We start from the raw sequence: 27,855 nt of genomic DNA on the forward strand, positions 1-27,855 counted from the left end.
AGACTTGAAGACTTATGAAGACAAACATTCACTGTTCTAAAAATAAATAAAATAAAATAAAATAAAACAAATAAATATGATAAACCGCTGTTGCACATAAAATACTCGGTGAATCCACAATCCAATTTGTTGCAAAAGCCTATGCATTATAGTCTGGTCATTTGAGTGATAGGAAAAAAAAAACAAAAAAAAAAACATGATTTTTAGAAATAAATACAAATGGAACTAACATTTTTGCAAACAAACTTCATATGCACTCAGGAGTCTGCAGGTTTCATTTCATCCTGGTTGTGACAGGCCGGCGCACCTCTCTGCAGTCTAAACCACAAACTCAATGTGACAGTCAGTAAACGATTCCCCAGACCTCTAATGTGCCTCGGCCTCTTCTGTTTTCCTTCCTGGATGGAGCTGTGTGTGTGTGAAGCTGGCTAAAAAGAAGAAAAAGGTGATGACAGATGAATGGATAGGGAGATGACGACGCTTTACTCAGGTTGAAATAACAGGATAATAAAAGCAAAAGATTTTAGGCCATGGAAAAAAGTGAGAAGAATGTAGGGAGAATTAGTGAGAGGAAAATTAAAGAAAACATCAAAATAGTGCCCTGAATGTAGTTAGAGCCTGTGACTACTGTTTGACCACTCTTCCCTTCCTTGAATAAGACTGCGGTAATTTAAGCTGTGTATTTTACATATTTTATATTTTGTATTTATGTCTGTTGCTGCGTCTTGTCTCATCGTGCTTCAAGGAATAGCACAGAAATGAAATTTTTGCAACGTCACGAACACTGCCACAAATTGTAGACCACAGCCCACAACCTACCCTGCTGTGCATTTTACTTCTCTGCATCTATAATTATTTCTTTTTTTTATTGCAGACATACAGAAAATACAAAGAGTACAGAAAGTACAAACAGCACAGGAAATACAAAGACTACAAATAGATACACAATGCAAACGGGAAGAACAAACAATGCGGAGGACAGGGTGAGAAATAAGTGTGCAGGGCTTGGAAAAAAAAAAATCAAAGTTTGTGTCAGTTAAGATGATATTTCTGATTGCAAACTGTGATAGCTATGAGCGAGTGTCGTACGGTGTGTGTGTGTGTGTGTGTGTTATGTCATATGACAGGGTCAGAGGATAGAGCAGAGGAGGTTAATTAGTGTTGAGCGGGAAAGCCGTGATCAGATGCACCCATCCCGGACAGGAACACACCCATAAGATTCGCCCCCCTGCTGATCAGGATTGAAAGTCACTAAGAAAGAAAAAAGTAACTTAAAATCCTTGAGATAGGGCTGGGCAATAAATTAATTAAATCAATTAATTTGGATTTATGTTTTAAATTGATGCAAAAAACATCTGAATTGTAAAATCAAGGTTTTGGCTTATGTTATAACATTATAAAAGCCACTGAGTGCTCTGTCAAACAAGCCAAACAATTCAGTCGCCAGTCCCATGATCATGGCCGCTAACATTCCCATCAGTTAGCCGTTCAGTAGTTATAATTAGTGGAAAACAGGAAAAATCTAGATTAAAATCATTAACCATGAAAAATTAAAAAAAAAAATAAAATAAAATAAAATAAAGATTTCATTTTTTGGCCATATCGCTCAGCCCTACATTCAGATGTGATTTTAACAAATTTTGTTGAATTTAGACAATGAGGAAATTAACACCAGAATAAACAAGGAAAACAAACTAAAATAATGGACAGGAATGATATTAGGAAAAAAAGGGGTTGTAAAAGTCATTTAAGATAATTATTTGGATTATTATTTATATAATAATATAATAATATATAAAATATTATTAATAATGGCAGTATGAACAGTACCATCACTAGCATGAATATAATAATGATGATGATGAAGATGAACAGAAAGGAAAAAAATACAGAATATTACTATATTACTACTAATATTACTTCTGTGTGTGTGTGTGTGTGTGTGTGTGTGTGTGTGTGTGTGCGTGCGTGCGTGCACGTGCGTGCATGTGGGTATTTGAAGAAGGATCCACATTTCAAGAAAAGGTGATACATACATTTTTATAATCAGTCATTTCCAGTGCAGAGGCTGTCAGGGATATTTCCCCTGTGAGAGTGTTAAGCCACTGGCCGACGTTGGATCTTGAATTCCAGTTCAGCAGGATGGTTGTCTTGGCGATAGTTACAGCAGTCAGTAAAGGTTTAGTATGTTTGTATAGCAAATCTGATGCTGAGAAATCTCTTGAGAAAACATGGCGATGAGAATAAATTAAATTCTACAGTCCAAAATGGAAGAGGGTTTGTTGGTGAGTACCAAAGCCAGATGGCGTTGAAATAGATGTCTGTGATTTTTAACATCTCTAAGCATTTTTAGCATCTTATCATGAGTGGAGTGTTGTCCGGGGTTGTTTTTCATGCTGAATAATCGGTGTGTTTTTGTTGTTGGTCATCGTGAAGGCACTGGATTTTGGTCCAGATGTTGGAGTTGAGAACGACAGATAGGCCAATCTCCAGTTTTATGATCAGTAAGGATAATGAATCATCTATGCTGGATAGACGTTTATACAGTTTGGGGAGTATTTTATTTGGAGCTGTAAGTTTTATGATCTCATCAGTTAATGCAGGGGGAAGAAGTGAATTATATGATAGGTCGACTTTGAATTTGATAATGGATATATGCTGTACGTGCTGGAGAAAAGCGCTCTTTCCCAGAGCTAAGATCCTTAAATGTCATGAATCTGTTGCCTTGGAAGAAGTGATGGAGGTGAGTAATCCCTCTTTGTTCCCATGTGCTGAAGTGACGAGCAGTGTTGTGAAGCTGGAAATCAGGACCCTGCCAGATAAGGATCAGCTTGGACTTTCCACCAGGCTGTCAGAGTTGTGGAGATTGCCGTATTTTTGAAGTAAATGCCTGGCAGTTATTTGGTAGCTAGATGTACTGAGAGAGCTGATATATTTCCAGAGTGTTTGTTATATTTCATATCCATGTGTTGTCATGCCACTTTGTTTTAATTCATTTATAACCAGACATTTATTTGCAGGATAGTAATGGAAGAGGTTAAGTGCTTCTATTTTCTCTTAGGATTTTTTATTTATTTCTTTCCTTCTTGACTTAGTTTCTTACTTAGGGCCCCAGTGCTGACTAGGAGCCTGCTGTCAGTAGGTAGAAATCCTCCTGGTTCGCTTTCTTTAACAATAATAACAGCAGCTTTATAAGTGGTGTTCAAAAAGAAAATTCACATATGATTACTGAGTGCTCAGGGATGATTCTACTGTGGATATGTTACAATGTGTCTTCCAGGCTCAAATAAACAGAAAATGGGGCCTTCAGTTTGGGTGTTCAGCCTAAAATCTCAAGATTTCAAACCTCCAGAAATATTGTATTAAACTAATTCATAGATATTTACTTGTCAAATCCAGTAAAGTGAGGACTTTAGATTAATACTTGATGTCATAATAATGATAATGATGATGAAAAATGCCATAATATTATTTTAACTGCATATGTTACACTGTGCAGAATACATACAAAACACATACCACAAACTGCACAAGTCACTTTTCATTACAATATCCATTGTATGTCAAAACATGTCAGAGTCTGAGCCTTCACTTTATTTGACAGTGTTTGGGCGGCAGCAGTGAAGTAAATAGAGAAAAGTATGAAATCCACTTGTTTTGGTCAGATATATCCAGTAGTACTTAGTCCTACTGTGTGTAGAACTATGATTTTGTTAGCTTTTTTATAGTGAATCATAATGTGACATTTATTACAACTGGTGTTTGTTTTTATATTTAAACATCACAATGGAAATAAGTCTCTGTCTTAAAGTCATAAAATAAGCTAAATAATCCTGCAGATTTGCATATAGTCTGTGTTTTTTCCATTTATTTGCCCATGTTTAAAATTAAACATGATGATGCTGGCAATGCTAATCCTATGTTTTACCATTACATATGGACTTGACACACACTTAACCTGTCTCCCTCTTATGTGCAGATATTCAAGGATATGCCAAGTTGTGTGGCAGGTTCGACCAACCTGCAGCTCAACCTGTCCAGGAGGAGGAGCACAGAGAGTAAAGCCCCGTCCTGCAGCGAGAGGCCTCTTACACTCTTCCACACTCCCACACACTCCCAGAAAGGTGGGCTGGATAGCCGCATGCTTACAGTCTCATGCAGAGATACATAAATACTCCAATAAACAAGCACACAATCACAGAAATGCTCATTAACATAAACATGCATTCAGAGAGATATGGGCATTATACTTGGGTCACAGACAAAAATAGACAAATTTGGATGATGATAAGCATTCAAGTAGGTCCACACACACACACACACACACACACACACACACACACACACACACACACACACCACTACCTCAAATACTCAGACACACAAGTGCGCAAATAGAAACAGATGCTGCAGTCACAAGCACGCACAAGGCCCACACAGGCAACAGAGCTTTGGAAATGAATGTTTTAGCTCACCTGCCAAATAATCTTGGCAAAAATCAAAATTACCAGCCCAATTATTTATCATGCATTTTTCAAAGAGATATGTCACCCTTACCTATTTTTAATGCTGATTTGTCCATAGAATCTGATACTGCATTGAGCAGAATTAAAGTTTAAAGACTTGTACTCACTCATACAATGAACGTCTTCGTATTAGTGTTTTTTTTTTGTTTTTTTTTTTGTTTTTAGAAAAATTTCCACAACCTTTGAAAAACTCTCTCTCTCTCTCTCTCTCTCTCTCTCTCTCTCTCTCCTTTTTCCCTCCCTCTCTCTATGACAAATGGTATTCCCTTTACCAACTTGGTCACCCTGATATTCTAATATTTTATTTTGTCAGTATTCCTATTAGCCCTCTTCTGGTCACAGACACCATAGAATTTATAAATCTTGTTTCCTGCAGGTGAGAAGAGGAACAGCGTGGTGAACTCCACAGCCAGTGAGCTCCAGCCGGTCTCCTCCACTTCCAATTGTAACAGCAGCAGCAGCAGCAGCAACAGCAGCCAGGGGCGAACCCCGAGGCACAGCCTGACTAGCAACGACGGCGAGCAGGAGGCCAGGCAGAGCCGACCCAGCTCGCTGTGAGTAGGACACAGCAATAAAGATGTGATGTAAAGATGGACTTAATTTAAATAGCACTTTTAACCCATAAATTGCTGTTGCATCTGAAGATGAGGCACGGGGAACAGAGCACATGGCGTCTGCAGGTCCTTTCAAAGTAAATTCAGTTTTATTAATATTTAGCCTTAATGGTGCACTTAAAGGTGGAGCTTCACGTCTTGTGAAGTTATGGAGGAACTTTGCGTGTTGTATTTAAGAGCTACAATTAAAAAATATTACCCCCATTTCAAAGTTACTCAAAGTGCAGATGGTCAATTGAACGCACATGCCAGAGAATGCCTGCTGTAGATTAACTTACTTGTACTTACCTTTCATGCTTGCCTGTAGATAAAAAAAAAACAAAAAAAAAACTAACACCTACTGTGCACTGGACCAAATATGTGTGTGTGTGTGTGTGTGTGTGTGTCAGTGTGTGTCAGTGTGTATGTGGATGTAGGAGAAGGGTGAGGGATAGCGGTGGTATGTGAACCTTAGTTACTGCAGGAGTATATGCATTCAATAACATGGACGCACACTGGTGTATACAAAGACAGTTACATAGACTCATATGCAAATATACACATGAACACATGCAAAAATGCACACCTGCTCTCACTCGCACATGTGCATACACACACACACACACACACACACACACACACACACACACACAGAAGCAAATAAAGCAGTGACGTCAGGCAGTTGACATAATTGAAACAATAATCCGTCACACAAGTATTTCTTGTTGCTGTGAGATGGTCCATATAGTAGCTTTACATTAACCCTGGGCACGCCCCTGTTGTGGACGTTAACAGGTGAAAACACAGACTCCTGCCTAGCGAATTCACAGCGATGTAAGGCTGGAACACAAACACACACAAACGGTGTTCCTCAAAGCCCCTCTTCCCTTCCGTCCATCATCATGCGGTCGTCTGTTCCATCTTGTTTTTTCTACAAGCCACTTTGGTGTTGACATACGCCTTGTTAGACTGGGAAGAGATCCAAGCTGGCTGAGCCCCCTCAGGGGAAACAAGCTAACAATCATCTCATTTACTGTCGCATGTCAGACGGAGTGTCAAATGCAGCCTTTCACCGGGACAATTGCACATCTCCACTTAATACTTTTCCCTGCCCTTTGCTCCCGTCGTACCCCTTTCTCCCTTTCATCTCTCTTCTTTTAATCTCTCACTCATATGTAGCTGTTGCATCAAGCTTTGTTTATTAACTTGCCTTGGTGTGAATTTAGTCTCATCAGCATTTATTAATTATCCTCTGACGCATCTCTCTGTATGTCTGCTAATTCATACATGGGACTCTCTCCAGGATTTGGTGACAAAGTGGTGCTTGGATGATGATGATGATGATGATGATGATGATGATGATATAAAGTGATATTGTGACTGATGTGATCCTTTCGAGCACCGTATGTGTAGCACTCACTCCAAATTATATGTGGTGTGAAAGTTACATATCTTGTCAAATGCACTGTCTTTTAAGTGATAGTGGTTGTGCAGACCCCTCTTCATCTATTTATCCTGTATCCATGCTACATTTTGTGCTACAAACAGTTTTTTTATTGCTATATAATGCAACCAAATTGGACCACAGTGAAATAATACTCATCTTGCTCAAACCTATAACAATGACAGTGTTCTTTCTCTAATTTTCTACCTCTCTCTTTTTGTTTTCCCCCAAAATACTTCTTCTTGTGGATCTTGAGGAGCGACCAATAATTTTCAGAATGAAATAAAAACAGAAACTACAATGGCCTCATCTGCAAATATGAATGATTTTCAAACATTAGTCTTCTGAAAAACTAAAACAGACGTGGTTGTTTGTGTGACAGCTTTTAAAAGATAAATAAAAAGACTGAATAGATAATTTCACTGATAGATAGGTAAGTAGATATATAAATACTGTATGACCCCATTTACACCTGCTTTACCATGCGTCTTGGGTGACCACAGTGTAATCAGATAGTGCTTAAGTACATAAAAATACAAACCATTGTAAATGCATCTGAGACACACTGAGGGCGGATTGTAATCCGATCACCCAACCCACCTCCGGAGGTGGTCAGGGACACACTGTGACCACAGTGAGTACAAGTTTCAGCGCAATTGTGTTTTCAGTCCATACACAATAGACATTATTTCTCCAGTCTTCCCTTTGTGCCTCCATCCACACTGTTCTCTGAATAGTCATGGTGGTAGTTGCAGCCGAAATGAAAACAGCCTCGTAAAACAGCATTGCACTCTGCTGTTGTCGGCCCTATATCAACTGATAGATAGCTTCTCACTCCATTTGTGAAAGTAAAAAAAAAAAAAAAGTGTATAAAAACAAAACTTGACAAGCAGTTAACATCTTTTCAACAACCTGAACAGATGGTTCTTTCAAAATGTTATCAATAAGGCAGAAAGCTTAGTATGTGGATGTGTGAATTTTGGAGAGACTGGAGTTAAGTTGCAGTGTGGACTACGCAGACAATGGAGACACATTGATGTCAGATGCAACTGTTATCTGGCTAACCGGTATTCAGATACAACATGGATACTAGATGCCTGTTGTTGTCAGGTGTAAAGGGGCATATGATTGACATTTACCTGCCATTTAGCATTTAACATGCACATCAAAAGTGCTATTATAGTGTCATTAAGGTAACAATGCAAGTAATGCATGGCAGTATGGCATACTCCAATTGGAATCACATTTGTAGACACTGCATAATGCATTTATACACTTTAGATAGATTCCTTGAACTTTGTCCGTGTAGCCCATTTTTCCAGTTCATTGTGCTATGTGGAGGTAGATGGAACCTCTGGTCTCCTCTGTGCCACAGTACCTGGCTTTCCACTGTTGTGCCGAACACGGACGTGCTAGTGTGTGCCAAGGCCAGTTGCATTTCCATTGTCACTTGATGGCTTTGGTCGTGCCAGTGGGGCTATGTTGGGGCCAGTTTGTAGGAGCTAATGGCCCAGCAAATACCTGTAGGCCAGACAGGGCTAACCGAGGTCTGAGGCAGAGTTAAGGGTGATAAGTGGTGAGACGGTACAGCTGATAAGTACAAATGTCCGCACAGCAGCTCGCTTTGTAGCAGAAAAATAACAGAGAAAAGAAAAATGACAAACAACCGGCAGTCCTGGTCAAACAAGGACATCAGGACTCTGCTCACTATCAGAGGATAATGAGGCAGTGGATAATGTCCAGTGTCAAATCGACTGTGTTAGCCGAAATGAGGACGTTATGCAATAAATAGTGAGACTGCTGGCAGTGGTGGGGATCCAACACACAATAGGACAGGTCCGCCAAAACCTGAAAGAAAAACGGAGGTCTCAGTACAAGGCTGTTACAGCACGCAACACACAACCACTCACCACTAACTTCCCACTTCCCACTCGGGTGCATGGATGGGACACAACTGCAGTGCAATCGGCACAACAGTGGAAACGTGAATGTTTTTTTATTCTCGCAACTAGAGGCCAAGGACCATTAATACCATCTGGCCTGAAGATGGCCCAAGCTCGCAGTGGTATGACAGTGGACAGACAGCAATAATTGTTGATTATGTGCTTGCCTTGAAAAGGCAACACATCTTAAAATCCTGCATACTTATTATTTTTATTATTATTATTATTATTATTATAGTTTATTATTCTGGACATTTTCGGCGCGCTACTCCTCCTACAGCTTTGGTTTTAGGCCCACACAATGAATTGGGAAAATGTGTGGCCCCATTGGGAGAGGTGTGCTATTACTTTTATAAGGAATCTGACTCACAGAATTCTCAAAATTCCAATTTTCCTGAAAATTCCAGCCATCCGAAATGAATGGCCAAAACTTCAGAAGGCTCCAGGGCCCAGAGCTTTTGACCTGCATCCACGCACCAAATACGAAAAATGTGCATCTTGTGGAGATGAAGAGGTGTGTCAATTTTCAAACTGATCAGACTTTGGGATTTTTCATAATTCACAATTTAAATCACGATTTTGCCCTCATAGAAAAAGAATGGGAAATCGGCAGACACTCATGCATTTTCAAAGCCTCACAGCTCCCTCATTCTTTGGCTCACAGACTCCATTCAAAGCTTAAATGACTCAGCAGATGTTCAACTTTATGTGTGTCATCTTCAATTTATCATGTCTGCTTTAGTTTGCCATAAAACACAGTTTAAGTTTGGAGTTATTTTTGAGCCGCCTCTGACTTTTGAATGAGTGTGTATTGCGTGAGCTAGAGTGGCATTCCTGAGGGCTAGAGTGGAGCAGCCCTTAAAATTCGCCTAAAACTTTTGTCTTAAACTTGCTCTCCTGGCCACAATTTTCACTGCACATGCATAAATTTGGGATCAAATTGTAGGAAAAATAGTTGTGCTTTGAAAAATGTAAATACAAAAGCAAAGTAGCTTCAACTTTTTACACTGTGACACTTAACGAGGCAGGAGTGCCAGCTCTCTCCCCCATAGACTCCCATTATATCTGAAATGCAAAGTCTCGGGAGAGAAGCAGAAAGACACACTTTTCCAACTCGCTCTAAGGTGGGCATTTATGGGAGTTGGAAAATAATTTTGACACAGTTTGAAAGCCCAAAGCCTTGCCTTTCTCATGGTACATTTTATTTTCTGCTCGGACTTACTATCATTGACAAAGAAGCATTTGTTTGACCACTACTTTTAGGTGATTTTTCACAGAAGCAGCACTATCACTCATGCTGTGTGCTTCATAGAGCCTCATTTCTGGCTCCGCCCACACAAGCCCCAGTGGCACAGTGGATAGTGTCTCTGCCTGCCATGCAGGAGACCAGGGTTCAACTCCCCGCCTGGGCAAGAGCCACAACACCACACAATCCACAAACAGCATAGGGCTGGCGCTTTACACATGTCTAGGTGCTCGCAAGGCAAGCACATCAAAGTTTCTTCAGAAACTTTATATCCTCTAGTTCTTACTAGTATCTTTCATGGACAGTTGCTTGTAGGACGTATGAGGCTCTGTAATTTGGGTTGGTTAAATTTCTATAACCATATGAAGGCAGCAGAACAGGTATGTATTGTCCACCTGCAGCCTATAATTTGATGGTGTACATTTTCAAAGCACTGCATATTGCAAAGTCTCATCCAGTGTGGGTACCTTGATAGTAATACCTTAGTATTACACATCACTTTTTTACATCAGTTTATACAGTGAAATTGCCACATTCATCATCAGGGGTACAGTAGCACAGTTGGTAAAGCAGTGGATGCAGCAGTTCAAATAGTTTATCTCTCCACTCTACGTCACTGAACTCCCTCAGGACGGCCCGTTCCCACCAATCCTTACTCCACACCCTCATCCAGAAATGCCGTGGTACATCAGTCGCATGAGTAATCTCCTTCCTTGCCTCATCTTTCCCAAAACTAGTGCCTGAAACATGGCATTTTGTAGTTGTAGTTGTATTTGATATTGGCAAGACAGACAGACACAAGTATTTAGCCAATAAAAAAAGCCATATTTCCTTTCTGTGTAATTGAAGTTAGTGATGTTACAAGAATGGCCACTTAGGTACCAAAATAATGATACCAAAACTATTGTCATGTTTTTATTATCTATAGTACTGATGCAACTTGATCCCTCATTCTGTAACTCAGGGTTGTTATTCTAATGTAGCCTTAGCCTGTATTTTTAAATAATTGAAACTCAACAAAGTTACAGTCTTTCCCAATATATCACTTGTAACTCTGAGTTGTTATTCCAGCAGACTTCCTCTGACTTATGACACAGAACATCAGTGCCTGGTACAGAAACAGCACCAAACAAGACCACAAGGCCCTGCAAAGAGTGGTTCATTTGTCTGAACACACGATAGGCAGCACTCTACCCTGCCTAAAAGATATTTACGCCATATGCTGCAAGAATAAGGCAAGCAGAATCATTTAAGATGCCAACCACCCATATAACGGCTTTTTTTCCTTGCTATGGTCAGGAAGAAGGTATCGTATACTACTGTTTGGTTGGTTTCAAGATTTGCCGCTCTGGTGTACAAATTGGTTTGATGTTATGTAAACTGACTGAACTGGCATTTGTCATTATGAGCATTCTGGAAAATGTAAAAGTAGCCTGCATCAGCAACTTGTGCTAACGGTGCTAAATCCAACTTATATTGCATTAATACTCAGAACAACTGATTACAGAACTAGATAGACAGCGAAGCAGTCCTAGAGGAGAAATGTCTACCCTGAAGACATCAGTCCAGCCCGTTGAGTCCTCCATAGACAGATGATAGTGAAATTTTTTAAAGAGTCATCGTAGCTGAAGCCACCATGAAATCACTGCAAATGCAGAATAATTCACTCCGGTACCACCTATATGGCCCACAGGTTCCATAGGGCCAACCTTTCAACTGTGAACATCCCAGAGGGTAGTGCAAATTGCCAGGACCTGGTCGAGTTCAAATCTGAGCTGCCGTGGCAGCCCGGCCGCTGATCCTGAAACTCAAGAGCACACCGTACACTGTACACAGGACTTTTTAAAACCCAAAAACGATGACCAGATGACTGGAGAGACCGGAGATACACCAGTTCTTCTGGTCTCTTTTTGTTCATCCTCCATCTCTCCAGTTTTTGAATGTAGTGTAGAGACTCTCACAGCACTACATTTCACTGTGATCGTACCATATATGATTACATGTGCCAGATAAACTTCATTGATAGATTGATTGATCCTAACATCCCTATTCGAATTTATTACTTAAGTTATGTAAATCTGATTTTTATGGAGAGTTGTCAATTTCTTCATTTATGTAAACTGCCGAATTGGACATGCACCTTACTTGCAGAATTGGTAATAGCCACATGGCATTGCAAGTATCTCTCAGAGACAAATGTGAATTGGGATATAAGAAGCAAGACATGGATTTGCAGCTACAGTTGTTCAGGCTTACAATTACAGACAGTGCAACGGGGTGAGAGTGGGAGAAATGACAGAAAAGGGGGTGGGCTGAATAAGACAAATTGAGGGAAAGATCAAGGAACATAGAGAGAGATTTTGATGAAGAGAGCAAAAGGGAAATGCAAAATAGTGTTTTCAGATTGTCTTTTCATTATGAGTCACATTGAAACGCCATTTAATGACAGAAATGGCTGATTCATTGGGTCATAATAGTGGACCTAATGGGACATGAAATGGTGCATTCACAAATTTCCTTCCTGATGTTCATCTCTCCCTTCAGCCATTGCGTAGAAGGTTATATGGAAAGGTTGTATGGAGAAATTCATCTTTATTGGTTTTGTCACAGCTAATTTAGTAGTGTTCCAACATCTACTTTCAGTCACTAAATGTTTAAAATCACTGTGAGATGGAAAGAATTACGGTCTCTGCGCTTCACTTATGGCTACATTTTATTTTCATGCATGAGAAAGTGCTGTGTGGTCAAATCCCTACTAGTGTGGTGTGTGTATTTAGCGCACTGACACACAGTGGAGGCTTTTATTTGTTGAGCAAACACAGACCTGTTGAGTGATTTTCAGCTATTCAGCAACCAACCACAAAGAGAAAACTGGACAGAAGTAGAAGGAGAAAGTGTTTATTGTATTTCAGAGGCTGTACTTTGGTGAGAGTGGTTGGTGAACTTAAGTACAATACAGTCACAGCGATGCAAACCACCAAGGCAGCAATACAGTTGCACTGAGTGATTGTCAAGACTGTCCTTGAAATTAAATTAAATGCCATCATAATTTATTGTAACCTGACCCTCCTGATAAATGTAATAATCTACAACATTTTTATATAAAAATTGTCCATTGTGCTAGTCTGTATCACTAATTGTTATAGTACAATAGTGATTCACCCAGTACCCAGTTTGTAAAACCTTTCACATATGTTTTCCTAAATACAGAGTCTCAGGTAGGGCTGTCTGGATAAAACTACAACAGGCTCGGTGCACAGGAAGTGATTTCTTTTGTCTTTCCAAAGGCAGGCAGTGATTTGATTGGAGTAAATAGAAGCACTCAATATTATGAGCAGAAATTGACACTCAAATCAATCAATCAGAGTACAAACTCGGTCTTCATCAGATTCTTCTGTGAGTGCTTCACGGAGGATGTCACCATCAATTTTTCTCAGTTCATCATTTTAAGAGTGAAAGTTAAATAGATTTTAAAAAGGAAACAAGTCAATACTAACTGTGGTGTTTCCTATGAGCGGTGGAAGTGACCAGTTTTTATTTTAGTTTATTTTATCATAATTCCCCAAAGATTAATCAGATTTGACCCAGCTCTATCTGACATATTGAGCATGAGGCTTAGGGCCCTGTTGGCTTTGTGGTGGGCCAATCAAATTTAGTCCAAGTTTTATCCAAAAGAGGCCAGGAGAGGCTGAGAAATCAAATTTTCAAAAAGAGATTGTTGAGAAAGCTGCAAGGAAAATCTGTTGTGACGATTTTAAAATAGTTTGAACATATAGTTTCATTTTCAAGATGTCATCCCTGTCCAGGCCACTCACACAAAAATAGCAAATCAGGCCACAGTTATTCTCATAAATAGTTGCTGTCTTTTCCTTGCAGACTGGGCAGCAGTGGTAGTTGTGTTGGGTCACAAAATCATGTATTGTTTGTCCTCTCTGAGTGAGGTGTGGTCTTGTAACAACACTATGATTGCAGGCTGGAAACAAGAGAGGGTAATTTTGCATTTTGTGGAGTTGCATGAACGTCTGCCATTGAATTTCCCTTGTTAGGGAAATTAAAGTAATGTTTACTTTGTAACCATGTGATATTAAATGAGACAAATCCGGAAATAAGACATGGATGAAGATATTTTGACCTATATCTGCTCTAAACATACTCTTGGGTCAGCAGGCGAAAGATGATCCTTGACTTAGTGCTGACAGATTATATGAAACCTTACCCAAATGTTTACAGTGCTTTAAAGATATATATAAACACACACACACACACACACACAAATACACATACACAAAACTGTGTTGTCAAATAAGATGTAGGTAGTGTTGCCATCTCATTTAGGTGTTCCCAACCGATTTTTGGTAATTTTGTGACCAAAGGAGCTGATGCAGCAGCAGCAGGGTTATGAAAATGGGTTGGAAAGAACACAGTGTCAGCAGGTGTGTTGGGGACTTGCATCAGTCATAACCAATCTAATTAGCTCTTCCTACCTCCTTTAAAAGGAACAAACCATCCAAAAAAAAAAAAAAAAAAACGTCCCACATAACTCTACTATCTCTGCACCTCTAATTGGGTTTTGTTGAGGGTGGATAGACGTTCACCAGGAAATGGTGCCTAACAAAACTCTATGCCCTTGAATCCATGTAATTGTTTGTGGAAGAAGCTTTTGCTACAATGTTTTTCACATGTAAATTTGTGATGGTTTGAGCTCCACCAGCAAATACCCATCCAGCCCCATTGCACTGGGTTGCTGGAAGACAGGGGAAATTGCCGGACACTGGAAACCTCACCAAATCACACACATAAACTATCTAGATGGATAGATTGCACTAGGGGAAAGTATATTTTCTGACATTTTAGGTGAGCTGTTCCTCTTTAAAACATTGCTGTGGCGTAGACTCCAGCCAGTGTCGCAGTTCAGCTCTCCAGTCCAGGCTGTGTTTTCTCTCTCTCTGTCATGCAGTCAACAGCTCGGCTCTGGATATGCTAGTTAGTCATTCTTTCAGTTTCCAAGAAAAGCCTGCTGTATGCCCCATTAGAGAGAAGATGGTCAAAGGTTTGAGAAATGTCAAAGGTTAACAACTAGACCTTCAAAAAGCGTCGCGTCTCCTTAAGCAGGAGATTATTTTCAACTCAAGCACCTTGACTCCTGCCCAGGCTTTTCATGGCATCCTATTTTTGCAGTTTGGTTTAGGCTGTGAAATTCTTTGAGGTCCCTCCACACCTGTGTGAAAATGTTTTACATTCTCACACATATACATCACATACCCAGTGCTCTTTCTAGTAATGCAATGAAAAAGGCAAAAAGGACCACTGAAAGAAGTCGAGCTGGTTCACAGAGAGAGGAGATTCAAAAAACTGAGTGAACATAAAATGGGAAAGAGTGAGGATAAGTTCACCGTCTGACCTCTGACTCAACAGTCTGTGATTGTTATGACTAGTGACCCCTTGAATTTGGCCTTGGACCTGAGCTAGCGAGGTGATGGGTTAAATCACAAAACGACTCTTACTCTTTTCCTTTTGTCCCTCAGGGGAAATCCATCAGTTTTCATGGCTCTCCTCCTCTGCGTTTGAGAGGGACAGAGAGGAAAGAGAGAGAGAGAGAGAGAGAGAGAGAGAGAGAGAGAGAGAGAGAGAGCTGTAAAACTGAATTACACCACAAAAAGGAAAAAAAAAAATACTCCAGGCTAGAAGTTGAAAGAAACCTCCCCGGTGACTGAACCATTTTCTAGGAAATCTGTCATAGAAATCCTTCATGCTTAAAATACTCACACACATGCACACACGTGCGTGCACACACACACACACACACACACACACACACACACACACACACACACACACATCTCACTGACAAGTCACGTGTGTCAGCTGATCTGCTCTTGCAGTTACAGAGGACAAATGTCTCTGATTTTTTTTTCTCATTCCCTCGTTCAGATTTTTGTTGCCTTTAACAAACTGTCATCTCCACCTGCCCCTCCATCTCATCATTAATTATGCATCTTATATATCCACATTCACACTCGTTCACCCTCTCATTCTCTCCATTTTATCCCAGTCTCCAGATGCAGTACTGGCAATTGGTTATCAAGGCCTCAACCTCTGTCTTAAAATAGGTCTTCATGGATCTTTTTTCAACCCCCGTAACCAATGATGACGATGTTAAAATATGCAACCGTTTTAGGGCGTGTGTGAACCAGTGGTTTCCATTCTACACAGTAAATGTCTTGTTGCTTATTTTAATTATCACCAGCGGCAGTAAGAATACAGGAAATGCTCAAACTCTTCTGAGCTGACTTCTTCTCTCACACATTCCTCCCTCGCTCGCTCTTTTTTCGGCCACTTAGCCTCCTCTCCGCATAGCTGTAAATATAATTTATGGGTTGAACAGGCTGCACAGTCACGAGTGTGGCTGGCCGTTAAAGCATAGTTTTGTGTGGATGACGGTGATGATGGCGATGATTACGGCTGTGTTAATGACAGCAAAACAAAGGGCACATTAACATTTATAATACATAATCAAACAAATGTGTTACCAGAGACTGAATCAGCGAGCCAGTAGCTCTTATCGAGTGGACATACAAAACAATTGTTTGTTTGGTATTCCAAATGGCTGGCTTTACTGTACATTATCAGTGTTCTGAAAACATTTTGAGATAAGTATCAATGCTTAATAAGGGTATCAGGGAATAAGAGGCAAAATTTATCGGACTCTTTGCATAGCCAGAGGCTCAGACACACAAGGGAAGCACCAGGCCAATTTAAAAACTCACATTACAAACCATGCTGCTGGGGTTAAGGAACATACCGCATAATTTCACTTTGTTCAAATGCAGTTGAACTGTCTAGTTTCCCATGATTCAGAGCACTCATTTTGAGGCAATTTGACTGGGTACATGCAGATTTTTGGAAAAAAAAAAACAAGTTGCATTGCAAACTGCATTGAAAACAAGTGAAATAACTTTCTCATATTTCCGTGGATAAAAGTTGTGGCTTTAAAACATTTTATAGCATTTAACTATTATCATTACTTACTCATCATTTATTAAAACAGATTTATTGAATGTTTGTTGTTTGATTGTTTTGTGCTCCTATGAGATATTAGCGTGACTCTATAAATCAACAAACCATTCCACTTTGTGTCTAACCTAACATCTCTTGGCTGTTCACTGCATAACTGTAAAGCATAGTGTCTTGTGGTTTATTGCTCAAACACAGAGATATGTTAACACACAGTTACACTTGGCAGCAGCATGAATTTATGATTCTCATTATTCACATATTAAGCACCGCCGTTTCCCGTGGGCTTATTGTACCTATGGATTTTTTTTTCTAGTCCAAAAAACTGTTCTTGTTATTGACACGTCATGTTCTGTATTATCTGTAGGGCCTTTTGGAAATAGTCGATACATGCAAATTTGAAAGAAACCATGAAGATAAACAGGCTTACCCCCCACTCTCCCTCCTCTGTTACCCATCCTGCCAGTAGCAATCAGCATGCAACTCAAAGCGAAGCTCTGCTGCCCCAGAATTTACTCTGTTTGCTCAGATGTCCAAGCCCCAAAATTTCCTTTGAAAGCAAATAGCAGAGCAGCGACACTATCAATATTGCAGAGTCTAACATGCTTTGGTTATTAATGTTCATGCAATAGACATGGACAAACTGTTGCTGCAATACATCACATAACTTAATAATTCAATTCATGCGTTGGTTCACTTGGGTCTTACATTAGATAGAGACAAAAGTTAACATATTTGTGACATCCACACTGCCTTTCACTTTATTTTGAGCTGGTTGTTTTTAGTGGCAAAGTTGCAAAAGAATGTTGAGCAATTCCTCATATGCTTAGATAATAAACTTGGGTGCATCATATTATTATAGTCATCTGGCGAATATACCCTCCCATTTAGCCACGATGAGATGGAAGAGCGACGAGACAATGTGTTTGTGTGCAAGCATGTGTGTTTGTGTGACTGAGTGTGTTATAATGGAATGATGTTGTGTAGATTAATGTTTGGTCTGGGGGAAGGGGGAGAACAAGAGATCAGTTTAATGAACCGGCTGTCAACTGTACTGAAAGAGTGGAGGGGATAGAAAGTGGGGATATGGTGACGAAATTCACCTGAAGTCAGTTTATTCAGTTTTTCAGCAGTGGAATACAGCACATACACACACCCAAAACACATACCATAAAATATCAATCTTTTTTATGGCATGCCAGATGGTTCATCATTTAAGAAGCAAGAAAATTTGGTCTTTTCAATATAAAGGAAAGATAAACACAAATGAAAATAGCTTTAATGTATTCTGAGTGGCTAGGGGCGTGTTCAGGGAGGAGTCTGGGGTGGCACCGGCAAATGGGCAACAAACCAACAAATTTTCTGACCAATCACACCACTTGTGAGCATATCATGTCCAGAACTCTAGTTGGAATCATAATAATGCATTAGTGAAGTTTTATAATTATCTGTGTGCACTACAGTGTCCAAAGTGCATGTTTTCAACCTTTTCCTCCTTCCTTCCTACATTCCGTTATAGAAGCGAGAGACATGACTGTTTGCCAGTGTAACAGAGCTGCCAATTTGCCAGCCATGCTGCAGCGACCGTTGACTACAAAAGGTAGCTAAGGCTCTGCCAGAAGAGGTAAAACCAGTAAAACAGCCTGGAAGTAGCGGATGAATGGCAGCCACGCTCAAATTAGCCCAAATGTCATGAACTGGTTTGTGGTTTCCACTCATCTTTGAATTGGTTGTAGTCAGTAATGTAATTTTGACTGAGAAACCATAAAATCAACATCAAGCTGTGTAGAACAAAAACCTTAGCTGCCATGTTACCCATGTGAAAGTCTCTTACGTGTTCTCAGATGCCTTCCTGTGCCACATCTGAGCCCGTCCTACAAAATTGGTCTGGACACGCCACTGTGAGTTGCTCAACATGCCTTGATTATCAACTGGAAATCATCCCACCTTTTGTTTTACCACTTCACTGCTGGGAGGGAAAGAGGGAGAGACAGAGGGGTGGGAAGGAGGGGAAGGAAATGAGATAGAGAAAACAGATGAGAGAGCTTCTAGAAAAGCAGGAACTGACAGAGTAGAGAGAAGGTGAAGTGTTGAAAGAATCATTCAGACTGGCAGTTTCAGTAAAAGCACACAAACACAACTTTTGGCAATCAATAAAGGACAAAATAGCGCTGCTTGGCTCTGATGCTCCGACAGGTGGTAAGGCAAGGAACATTAGCAAAACAAAATCTCGGAAGTCTTGCGGTTTATGCCTGAAGGACTTGAAAAATGCAAGCAGCCAAGGAAAAACCTATACCATTTATTTTAGAGCAAGCTAAGAAATCATCACACACCTCCCAACACTAAGTCTTTGTCAGGGCCCCAGCTGCTGGCAATTATCAGAATACAGTAAAACAGTAAAACTAGCAGACAGGAGGACAGTTTTCACATTCTCTAATATGGAGAAACTCTAGATTAGTACTTCAAACATAGCTGTGCTACATTGGCATAAAGCCTTGGATGTTTTGTCAGCCACTTCTTTCTTATCTGCTCTATACAGTATTTGAGGTCCTTTTAACTCTTTGTCCTGCAGCTTGTTTGAAAGTATTATAACATATAACAACCACAACCCTTGTCAAATGGTTAAAATAGTGTGCACTTATCCTAAATTTATCCTTCTCAGTCTGCAAGCACCCTGTCTTCTGCTGGTATTACTTTTATACTCTTGGCAATTCTTGATATCCAAATTTTGGTAAAGGGTGTGTCGACCTGCAGCGCTAAAAAATGCCACCGCAGCCAGATGAAACACCAAGCAGACAAGGCGTGTCAGTCTTGGCCTGTTTCCTGTTGGACAGGTAGGTGCCGGTTAGTTTAGCTAGCTGAGGCAAGTGTGTTTTGATAACCGTGTTCAGGGGTGGGGATTCACTCCTGGTCAGGTTAGGAAGGAGGAACTTCTTAAGCCACAATTCAAGTATATTTTTCACTATGCAAAATTTCAGAGAGACTCAGCTGACAAAAATGTTGAATAAGGTAGTCATTCAGTGGTTGAGTCTGTGTGGTTCTCATTATAGCACTGCCACTGACAGATTACGTGTTTATTCTACATTTCTGTCAGTTGAGTCCTCACCTCCATCGACCCTCTGCAATTTTGCCTAGTGCACCTTTAATCCATACATCCTTTGTTTTATTCACATGATGAAATAGTTTTATTCATCATGTGCAAATAAATGAAGTTATAATAACTATTTATTTATTTAACATCAACAGATGATTGGTTAATAAATACTTTGGATGGTTTATAAATGACTGCATTAACTCATTTGCTAATGATTAGTTCATCTTTAGCTAATAGCTAATCAGTGACTTACAACTATTTATGATATGTAAAAAATAATTTATTAGTTCTTTATAAATGTATGTAAACATTTGAAGAATTCATTTGCAACAACAGTTGTATTCATTTCTATAATCCGTTAAAAAAATTAAATCATTCATGTGAAAATCACAAGATGTCGTAATGTCAAATATACATTGTTCCATCCATGTGCATCATTTGGCAATTATTGATTCCACTGGAAAGTTGGAGCCATAATCCCTCGCTAGAGTGCATTTTTTTTGTGGATGCTAGATTGACTCCCAGCAGCACTTACAGAAGACATGCAGCTTTTATCAGCCATTCTCTCTCAGTTACTGATGAAGTGACAGTAATAACAGTGGGCATCGAGGTGAGTCATGCAGTGGCTAGACATGTATGTTTTTGGTCGTGAAGACAGACAGAACATGATTATCCCACATTATCCAAAACCTTGCCATAGGAATGACGTTGAGGATTTGACAGTGTTACCATGGCAACCTGCGCATCACAATAAAAGGGAAAGCCTGAGCTACAGTATAGACATAGGCAGCACTGTGAATGATTGGATGTCATGTGCAGCGAGGTATTTGAAAACACAAACGGCCTGATTCACCAGGGGTTTGTGCTGTGTAAGACGCACTGAGTGCAGAGTGAACTCGGTGCCACTGGCAGAAAAATGCAGTATCTCACTTTTGCTGATCACATGTGTGCACAGTGCCTCAACTTCTCTTGATGCCTTGTTGGCGAGGTCATCCAGAATTAAAAGTAGTGTCCAAATAACCAACAATGTCTGGGCTTCTGTCATTTCTGCTGGATGCAGGCGTCGACCCCAACAAGTCGGGTAAGTTACGGAGAGGGTATTTACTCCAAGAATATTTGTCTTCTTCCTTCTTCAGCAGCTGAAGTAATTTGAAGGTCCCTGAAGGGCTGCTCATTTCAGTTTGCTGTCGGCCATTTGTGGAATAATTGAGGATGCAGCGTGTCGTGTGCACCTGCAGCTGCCAATCAAGTGGGGCTATGTGGTTGTGCAGCACTTTTCTCTATCTGTTGGTGCATAGATTGAGCTGCAAATGAGGAGTGATGATTTGCACAATTTCCCATGCAACAAAAAGCTTTGAATCCAGGTCTGGCCAGGTGGGTAGAAAGTTAAAAGGATAATCCAGCTGTTTTGAAATATTTGACATTATGGTTTGAACGATTGAGGCTGTTATTTCTATCGGGGAGAAATCTAAACATTGGCAGAAGGCTAATAGTGGAGAGGAGAAAGAGCATCACTTGACATGAAATAATACAAAATATTTCAAAATGGGTCTGTGATGTACAGTTTGATCCACTGAAAGTCATGATGTCAGTTGCTTTTGCATCATTAAATTTATTTTGATCATGAAGTAGAGGAGAAAATATGTGTTTTTAAGCCCTGTGACAATGGAGATACTGATTTTTTTTTTTTTTTTTAATACCTGTGACAGGTGACCATACAAGCCTGTAAAGGTGATTCCCATTCAAATTTTAGAGATATCTGTGAGGTTACTGCATATTGTATATTGTTTTGTATTGTATCATTTGTTGACAGAGCAGTGAGATTTTTGCTTTCTCTAACCTTATTGTTCATGTGGACCAGACTCAACCGAGCAGCTACTGAGAGACTGAATAACATGGAGGTAGTCATGATGCACATTATCATGAATTTTTGTCAGTGCTGCACCATGAATGCGAAGTGGTGGGCGTTCTGCTACCTAATGACTCTCAACAGTGCAAGTTTACACCGGCCTTGTTTATGACAGAATGTACTGCGACGGCTGTGAAATAATTTATTTTGTTAATCACTGTTGCCCGAACTCCCTTCAATTTTTCTCCTGTCTCAATGAAGTACAAACAAAACAAAACACTAGGCAGGGTAAATGAGGGTAGTTACAAAACTGGCCTTGCCTGGGTATAATTTAATTTGCTACAGACAGTCTGTGCTCGGTTCACTCCATTCATCTTTCTCTGTTATTCTCTTCCTCCCTTTGCCAGCATATTCTGCCTCTCTACCTTGCTCACCTCCCCACCCCTCTGTCTCTCTCTCTCCTTTTTTCCTCGCCTCCATCCTTCCTGCTTCTCTCTCTCTGTCTGTCTGTTTCACCTCCCCTCATGCTCCATCACCGTGTATCCTTAAGGGTAGCCAATGATGGATAGTAGGCTGTGTGTCATTTCTGAGGCAGACTTGAATGACTGGCGTGATTGAAGATTTTTGTGTGTGTTTTTGTGTGTGTGCGTGTGAAAGGACAAATGGATTGATGATGGTATGGGTGGAAGGACAGCTCGGTTAGATGGATGGATGGAGTTTTACTCCATGCGGCCTGGCCGTATACAGCTCTCTGCAAAAATCTCCATCTTAACAAGTCATTCAGTCTCGTATTCAGTGTTAAAATCTTGTTCTTTTTTTTTTAACAAGTGAAACATCTGCCAATAGGATGAGATAATCCCACTTGTTTCCAATGCTAATCAACTTGTTTCCAGAAGTTTTTTTGAATCAAGTGTCATTCTCTTGATACTAGAGGGCTGCTCTGCCCTATTCTGCCTTGTTTCAACATATTTATACTTGTTCCCAGAAAACAATCCTGACACATGTGAAACTGTATTGGAAACAACTGGGATTATCTCATCCCACTGGCAGATTTTTTCACTTTTTTTAAGAACAGATTTTCAACTGTGAAGGCTCAATGACTTGATAAGATAGAGATTTTTTGCAGTGTAGATAGACACTGGGAGATGAGGCTAAACTTGGAGGCACCCACTCCAAGTATGTGCGAGTAGATCTAGCCTGTGACGACACTAACTCTGTCAACCATGTGTCAAGGCTGGGCTGGGGTTCATTTCAGAGCCAAGAACTTCACTGCATGTCTTCTCTCTGTCTTTCCTGTTTTTCTCCTCTATCACTATCAAATAAAGCAGAGATGCCAAAGGCAAAACAGAACAAATAAATAAATAAAGTCATGTCACGTTGAATGTACTTGGCCATCTCTGCTAAACTGTGGACGGCAGTAATTATCAAAATGCGTGTTAGTATTGCTGGTGTGTTGCTGCGCCCCCTCCCCTCCAGGTAGCAGTTTTGGCCTGTGTGTGCATCCACAGGGAAGTCTGCTGACTTCTTTTGTTTGTTTAGACTTTGGCACCACACCAGACTGTACCACTTTCTTCATCATGGCTGTTGGCCTACTTTTAAGGTAGTTATTTTGGTCAAGGCTGCAGCGCATTAAGCTAACTCACATAACCCTTTGAGAGCCATTAAGGAGCCAGTTTCTCCTCACAGCTACATTATGTGGGTTTCGTTTTAGCTTGGCTTGCCAGACAAGTTGGGAGGTCCACTAAACGGACCTGTCATTGGTTCCTCGTTGTCTGGCAAAGCAAATGCAAGTAGACCTCACTTTACAGTACATGGAAAGGGGGTACAACTCCAATGTAAACTAATTTGCTGAGGCTTACGTCTGAATTAATACTAAGCAAAAGAAGCAGTTTTCTCTTGGTGTAGAAATTCAGGCTAGCATCTTTTCCCTCTCGTCATCAGTGATCTGGATGGATTGCTTCATCTTGGTTTTAACTTTGAGTCCTTGTGATTGCAGGTTGAACCCAAAGACTCGTGGCAGCATCCCAACCAGGTAAGAAAAATGAGCTTTCCACCTTTTTTACCAAACAGTCACATTTACCCCCACAAAGTTAGGATGGCCTGAGTTGATGCATGTGCTGTGACACAGTTTAATCACCTTGTGTAATCACTTTCACAATACCTATGCTATGGATCACTCACTGTGTGTTTGTTTATGTGTGATTGTTTATATGTGTGTGTGTGTGTGTGTCAGTGCGACGTCCCCCAGCCCCACCTCACCACGTTCCCCCTCGTGGCCGATGTTCTCGGCTCCCTCCAGCCCCCAGCCGACCTCCTCCACCTCCAGCGACTCCTCCCTCGTCAGGTTGGTCCTCGCTGTTTGTGTTACGATTTCAGCTGAGCTTATGGAAGACCGCCGTACCAGGAAACTCCCAGCTGTGGGTGTGTGTAGCTTCATGAGCATGAGACAGGTTGTTGATGAGAGAGAACCAGAGCACTACAAAAATCTCCATCTTATCAAGTCAGTCTGATATTCAGTCTTTTTTTTTTCTGAAAACAAACATAAAAATCCACAAGTGAGATGAAATAATCGCACCTGATTTCAGTGCTAATCAACTTGTTTCCAGTGAGCCATGTCCTTTGACTACTTGGCCGATCTGCCTTATGAACACATTTATACAGGAAATAGGCCTGTAACTGACCATTATTTTCATTATCAGTTAATGTAGCCATTATTTGTTAGATTAATCAACTAATTGTTTTGTCAAATGAAATGTTAAAAATAATGGCAAATGCCCACCATAAGTTACCAGAGCAAAAAAAAAAAGCAATATTTTAGAACTGCTTACCGGACCAGCAGCCAAAAAACTCCAACGTGTACACTTTATAATGATATGAAATGGAGGAAAGCAAGCAAACTTTAGCATTTGTGAGGTTGTAACTAGCAATTTTTTTGGTATATTTACTTGATAAATTGCTAAAATGATTAAGCAATTATCAAAATTAGAATACTTGTTTGTTTGTTTTTTTAATTTAGAAAAAAATGATTACTTCATTCTGCTGCTATTTTTTCACTTCAGAAAAACAAGATTTGACTGAGGGGCTAATGTGGAGATGCAGTGAACGAACATGGTAGCAAAAACATTTCCCCAATAGGAATTAATAAAGTCATCTATCTAAGAAATCCCTGTTTGTTTGGTTTTTTTTAATCTATACATTTGTAATTATAGGTTCACTTGATTTTGTCTGTAATGATTCCACTTTTGAAGCTGTCGAAGTGTCTGGCATGTTGAATCAAGCTCTCCTCATTTACTGTAAATGATCTGAAAGAACATTTACATGCATGTCTGCTCGCTTTTCCTTCGTACACGGCTACGGCAGCTTCCGATGAAAGCTTAAATTCCTAAGGAGCTTAATTATGGTGTTCCAGTGACCTTGCTGCTAATGTGCAAAGTTTCACTGAAGTAGTAACTCAGCTTCGTCATGCCAGTCATCACAGCTCTTACCACTTCACTTTAAATGTGTGAGGGGCAGCAGAGACTGTAGTGACTGTAGTACTAAGCGTCCTTTGACATATTGCAAGTAAATTAAAAAATCTGCTAGTGAAATGAGATAATTCCACTTGTTTATGATGCAGTTTAACTTCTTTCATGATTTTTTTTCCTGTAAACAAGTATAAATATGTTGAAACAAGGCAAAATAAGGCAGATCAGCCCACTAATATCAAAAATGACTCTTGATTCAAGAAAATTCTGGACACAAGTTGATCTATACTGGAAATTATTTTAAGAAATACAATATTTTCAAGACTCAGTATGAGACTAACTCCTTAAGATGGATTTATGTTTGCATGTGACACCAAGTATCTGTCCTGCTGAAGCATCCTTGAGCAAGATTCTTACCTCTGAGGATTTCTAGAGCTTTCTACAGCAAAAAGCAATCTTGGATCAAGGTTACACTCTCTGGACGGTAACTTCTGTGTTTTGAAAACCTATTACACTATCAACTTTTTTAATAAAAATGCCACCCCTCAGTTGAATGGAAGGCAAACTGACCTCAACCTTGACAGACACTACATTGACTGTCACTATATTACTGTGAGCTTCAAGTATCCTGGTGCTGCCCTAGACGCTGCCAACATTTCTTCCGCCTTGCCGTTGCGTTGCACCCTGACTGCCTGTGCCTTCCCTCCTCCTCCTTTCACTTGCATGGCAACTGACCGATTCTGTGGCTGACCTTGGTTTCATATAAGTTGCAGGGATGTGATAAGGGACCTGGAATAGAGGCAGAACTGTAATTTCCCGTTAGAGATGAATGGTAATTGTGTATCCAAAATGCAAACAAACACATAAAAATAGAACATGAAATCCAATCCATAACAACCCTGAAAAATTGCATCCCTGAGGTTCACTTTTGTCAAACACACTGCCTGGATCATGTATTTTTATAGCCACTGGGTACTTGTAAAGCAGTTTGTATAAAGTAATAACCTTTCTGTGGTTTGAGGTGTCTAAATGTTGCATTGTTTCAAACTGCAAATCTGTCTCTCTCGCTCCAGTATTGTGGGGAAGAAGGCCCGAGCACTGTACGCCTGCAAGGCGGAGCATGACTCGGAGCTGTCCTTCATCGCTGGGACCATCTTTGAAAACGGTGAGTCAAGCCCTGGACTTTCCAAAGGGGAGGAAAAAGGAAAGAATGTGCGTTGGTGTTTGTGCAGGGACAAACAATTGCTGTCAGGATGAGAATTCAACCTTGGAAATCAGCTGGATTTTAGGTAGCCTTCATGGACACATTGCAGTCAGAGCTGGGGGTTGCAATAATGAACAAATCAGTCAAAACAGTCAATGAAATTTGTACAAATAGTGATAAATTTGCCTTTTTTTTTTTTTTTTTTTTTTTGCTTGACTGCCTCTTCTCTATTGAAAATTCCCTATTGAGACTTCCCTTCTCATTTCTCCTCTGTCTGTCCCCTTTAGTAAGGCACTGATTAAATTTTAGGCTCAGAAAATGCACTGGAGATGTTCCAAAGAAATGTATCCACATCTTAAACAGAACTTCTTTTCTACCCACAAAGCATTTTCTCAAACTGCTTCAGCAGAATTGGACGATGAGGTTCCTATTTCTCGACACAATGCAGCTAATTTTTGTGAACTTGAATCCATGGTATGTGGATACATTTTTCTATTTGTTTGCCCAAGTATATCATATCTATATTTTAGAATGTGATAGATAAACAAACTGCAGTGTAATGGATGCTTTTGTAGAGAGGTGTCCAGAAAAGTGTGATGCATTGCTTGCTGCAGACCTTGAAGCACACAGCACCTCAGGCTTAATGAGTTTTAATTTGATTTGCTCTGCGGGGAAAAACGTTATGCACATTATAATATTCCTGCATATGCATAGCTATACTTAGAGATTCAAGAAAATATAGAAAGCACTTATTTCTGGTTTTGCTGCTGCACATTGCTCATAACTGGTAATCATGTCGCAGCTTAGAAGTGCAGGACATGCTTGTGTTCTCAATTGGTGCTTCGTGGTGTCGTCCCTTACCATTAGACTGTTATCTCCTTTCCTTTCCTCCTTCCCTTTCTTCTCCTCTTCTCTCCTCTCCTCTGTAGGAATCTGATCTTACACAGTTCAGGGTCTTTTAGAGCCCTATTTCAGTCTGTTACCTGAACCCCAGACTGTAACTCACATTTATCCCTTCATTCAGCAGTTCCTTTTAGCCCATCTCTCCTAATGAAGACCTCGCTGATACCAACTAATTAATTAAGCTATTTAAGCAGCGGTTAAGCTACTTTACTGCTTATCAGGTAGAAAAGCACATTTGAATTGACTTGAGTTAAGGTGTAAGGTTATTAATCCATGCAGGGACACTCTGTTTTTGCATTTCTTCTTGTTCCACAAGGATATCAGAGGTGAGGTTCAGCCACAAACCAGCACTGCTGGAGCTCGTACGGATTATTGCTCAAGGACACTTTGGCAGGGCAGATGCTTGAGCCATGGAGTTCAGGGGTTTTCAAACATTTTCATGTTCGGGACGTCCTAGTTCACTTTCATCATGCCACGAACCCCCATTTGAAGTGATTTGGTCCCAGGGACCATGATATGAAAAAAAAAAAAAAGTATTTTGGTTAGTGGTAAGTTTGAATCCCAAGCAAATTCAC

General features: G+C 40.2%; 1 protein-coding gene and 1 long non-coding RNA gene across 5 annotated transcripts in view; one reads left to right on the forward strand and one right to left on the reverse strand.

The window, feature by feature from the left end:
- The window catches only part of LOC115371344 (rho GTPase-activating protein 26), a 132,368-nt gene that overhangs the window by 99,902 nt on the left and 4,611 nt on the right, over positions 1-27,855 (forward strand). For all 4 annotated transcript variants that reach the window (XM_030068664.1, XM_030068665.1, XM_030068666.1 and 1 more), the window contains 5 exons: positions 3,980-4,124; positions 4,903-5,080; positions 23,706-23,741; positions 23,943-24,053; positions 26,247-26,338. In XM_030068664.1, the coding sequence (XP_029924524.1) occupies positions 3,980-4,124; positions 4,903-5,080; positions 23,706-23,741; positions 23,943-24,053; positions 26,247-26,338 (562 nt within the window). The remainder of the gene's footprint in view (positions 1-3,979; positions 4,125-4,902; positions 5,081-23,705; positions 23,742-23,942; positions 24,054-26,246; positions 26,339-27,855) is intronic.
- On the reverse strand, positions 10,693-26,425 carry LOC115371347 (uncharacterized). Its single transcript, XR_003929363.1, has 3 exons — positions 26,414-26,425; positions 25,195-25,201; positions 10,693-10,764 (listed from the first exon to the last, which is right to left on the reverse strand). It is a non-coding gene; the product is annotated as an uncharacterized LOC115371347 (long non-coding RNA).

This window comes from Myripristis murdjan, chromosome 14 (genome assembly GCF_902150065.1).
Source record: "Myripristis murdjan chromosome 14, fMyrMur1.1, whole genome shotgun sequence".
Taxonomy (NCBI): domain Eukaryota; kingdom Metazoa; phylum Chordata; class Actinopteri; order Holocentriformes; family Holocentridae; genus Myripristis; species Myripristis murdjan.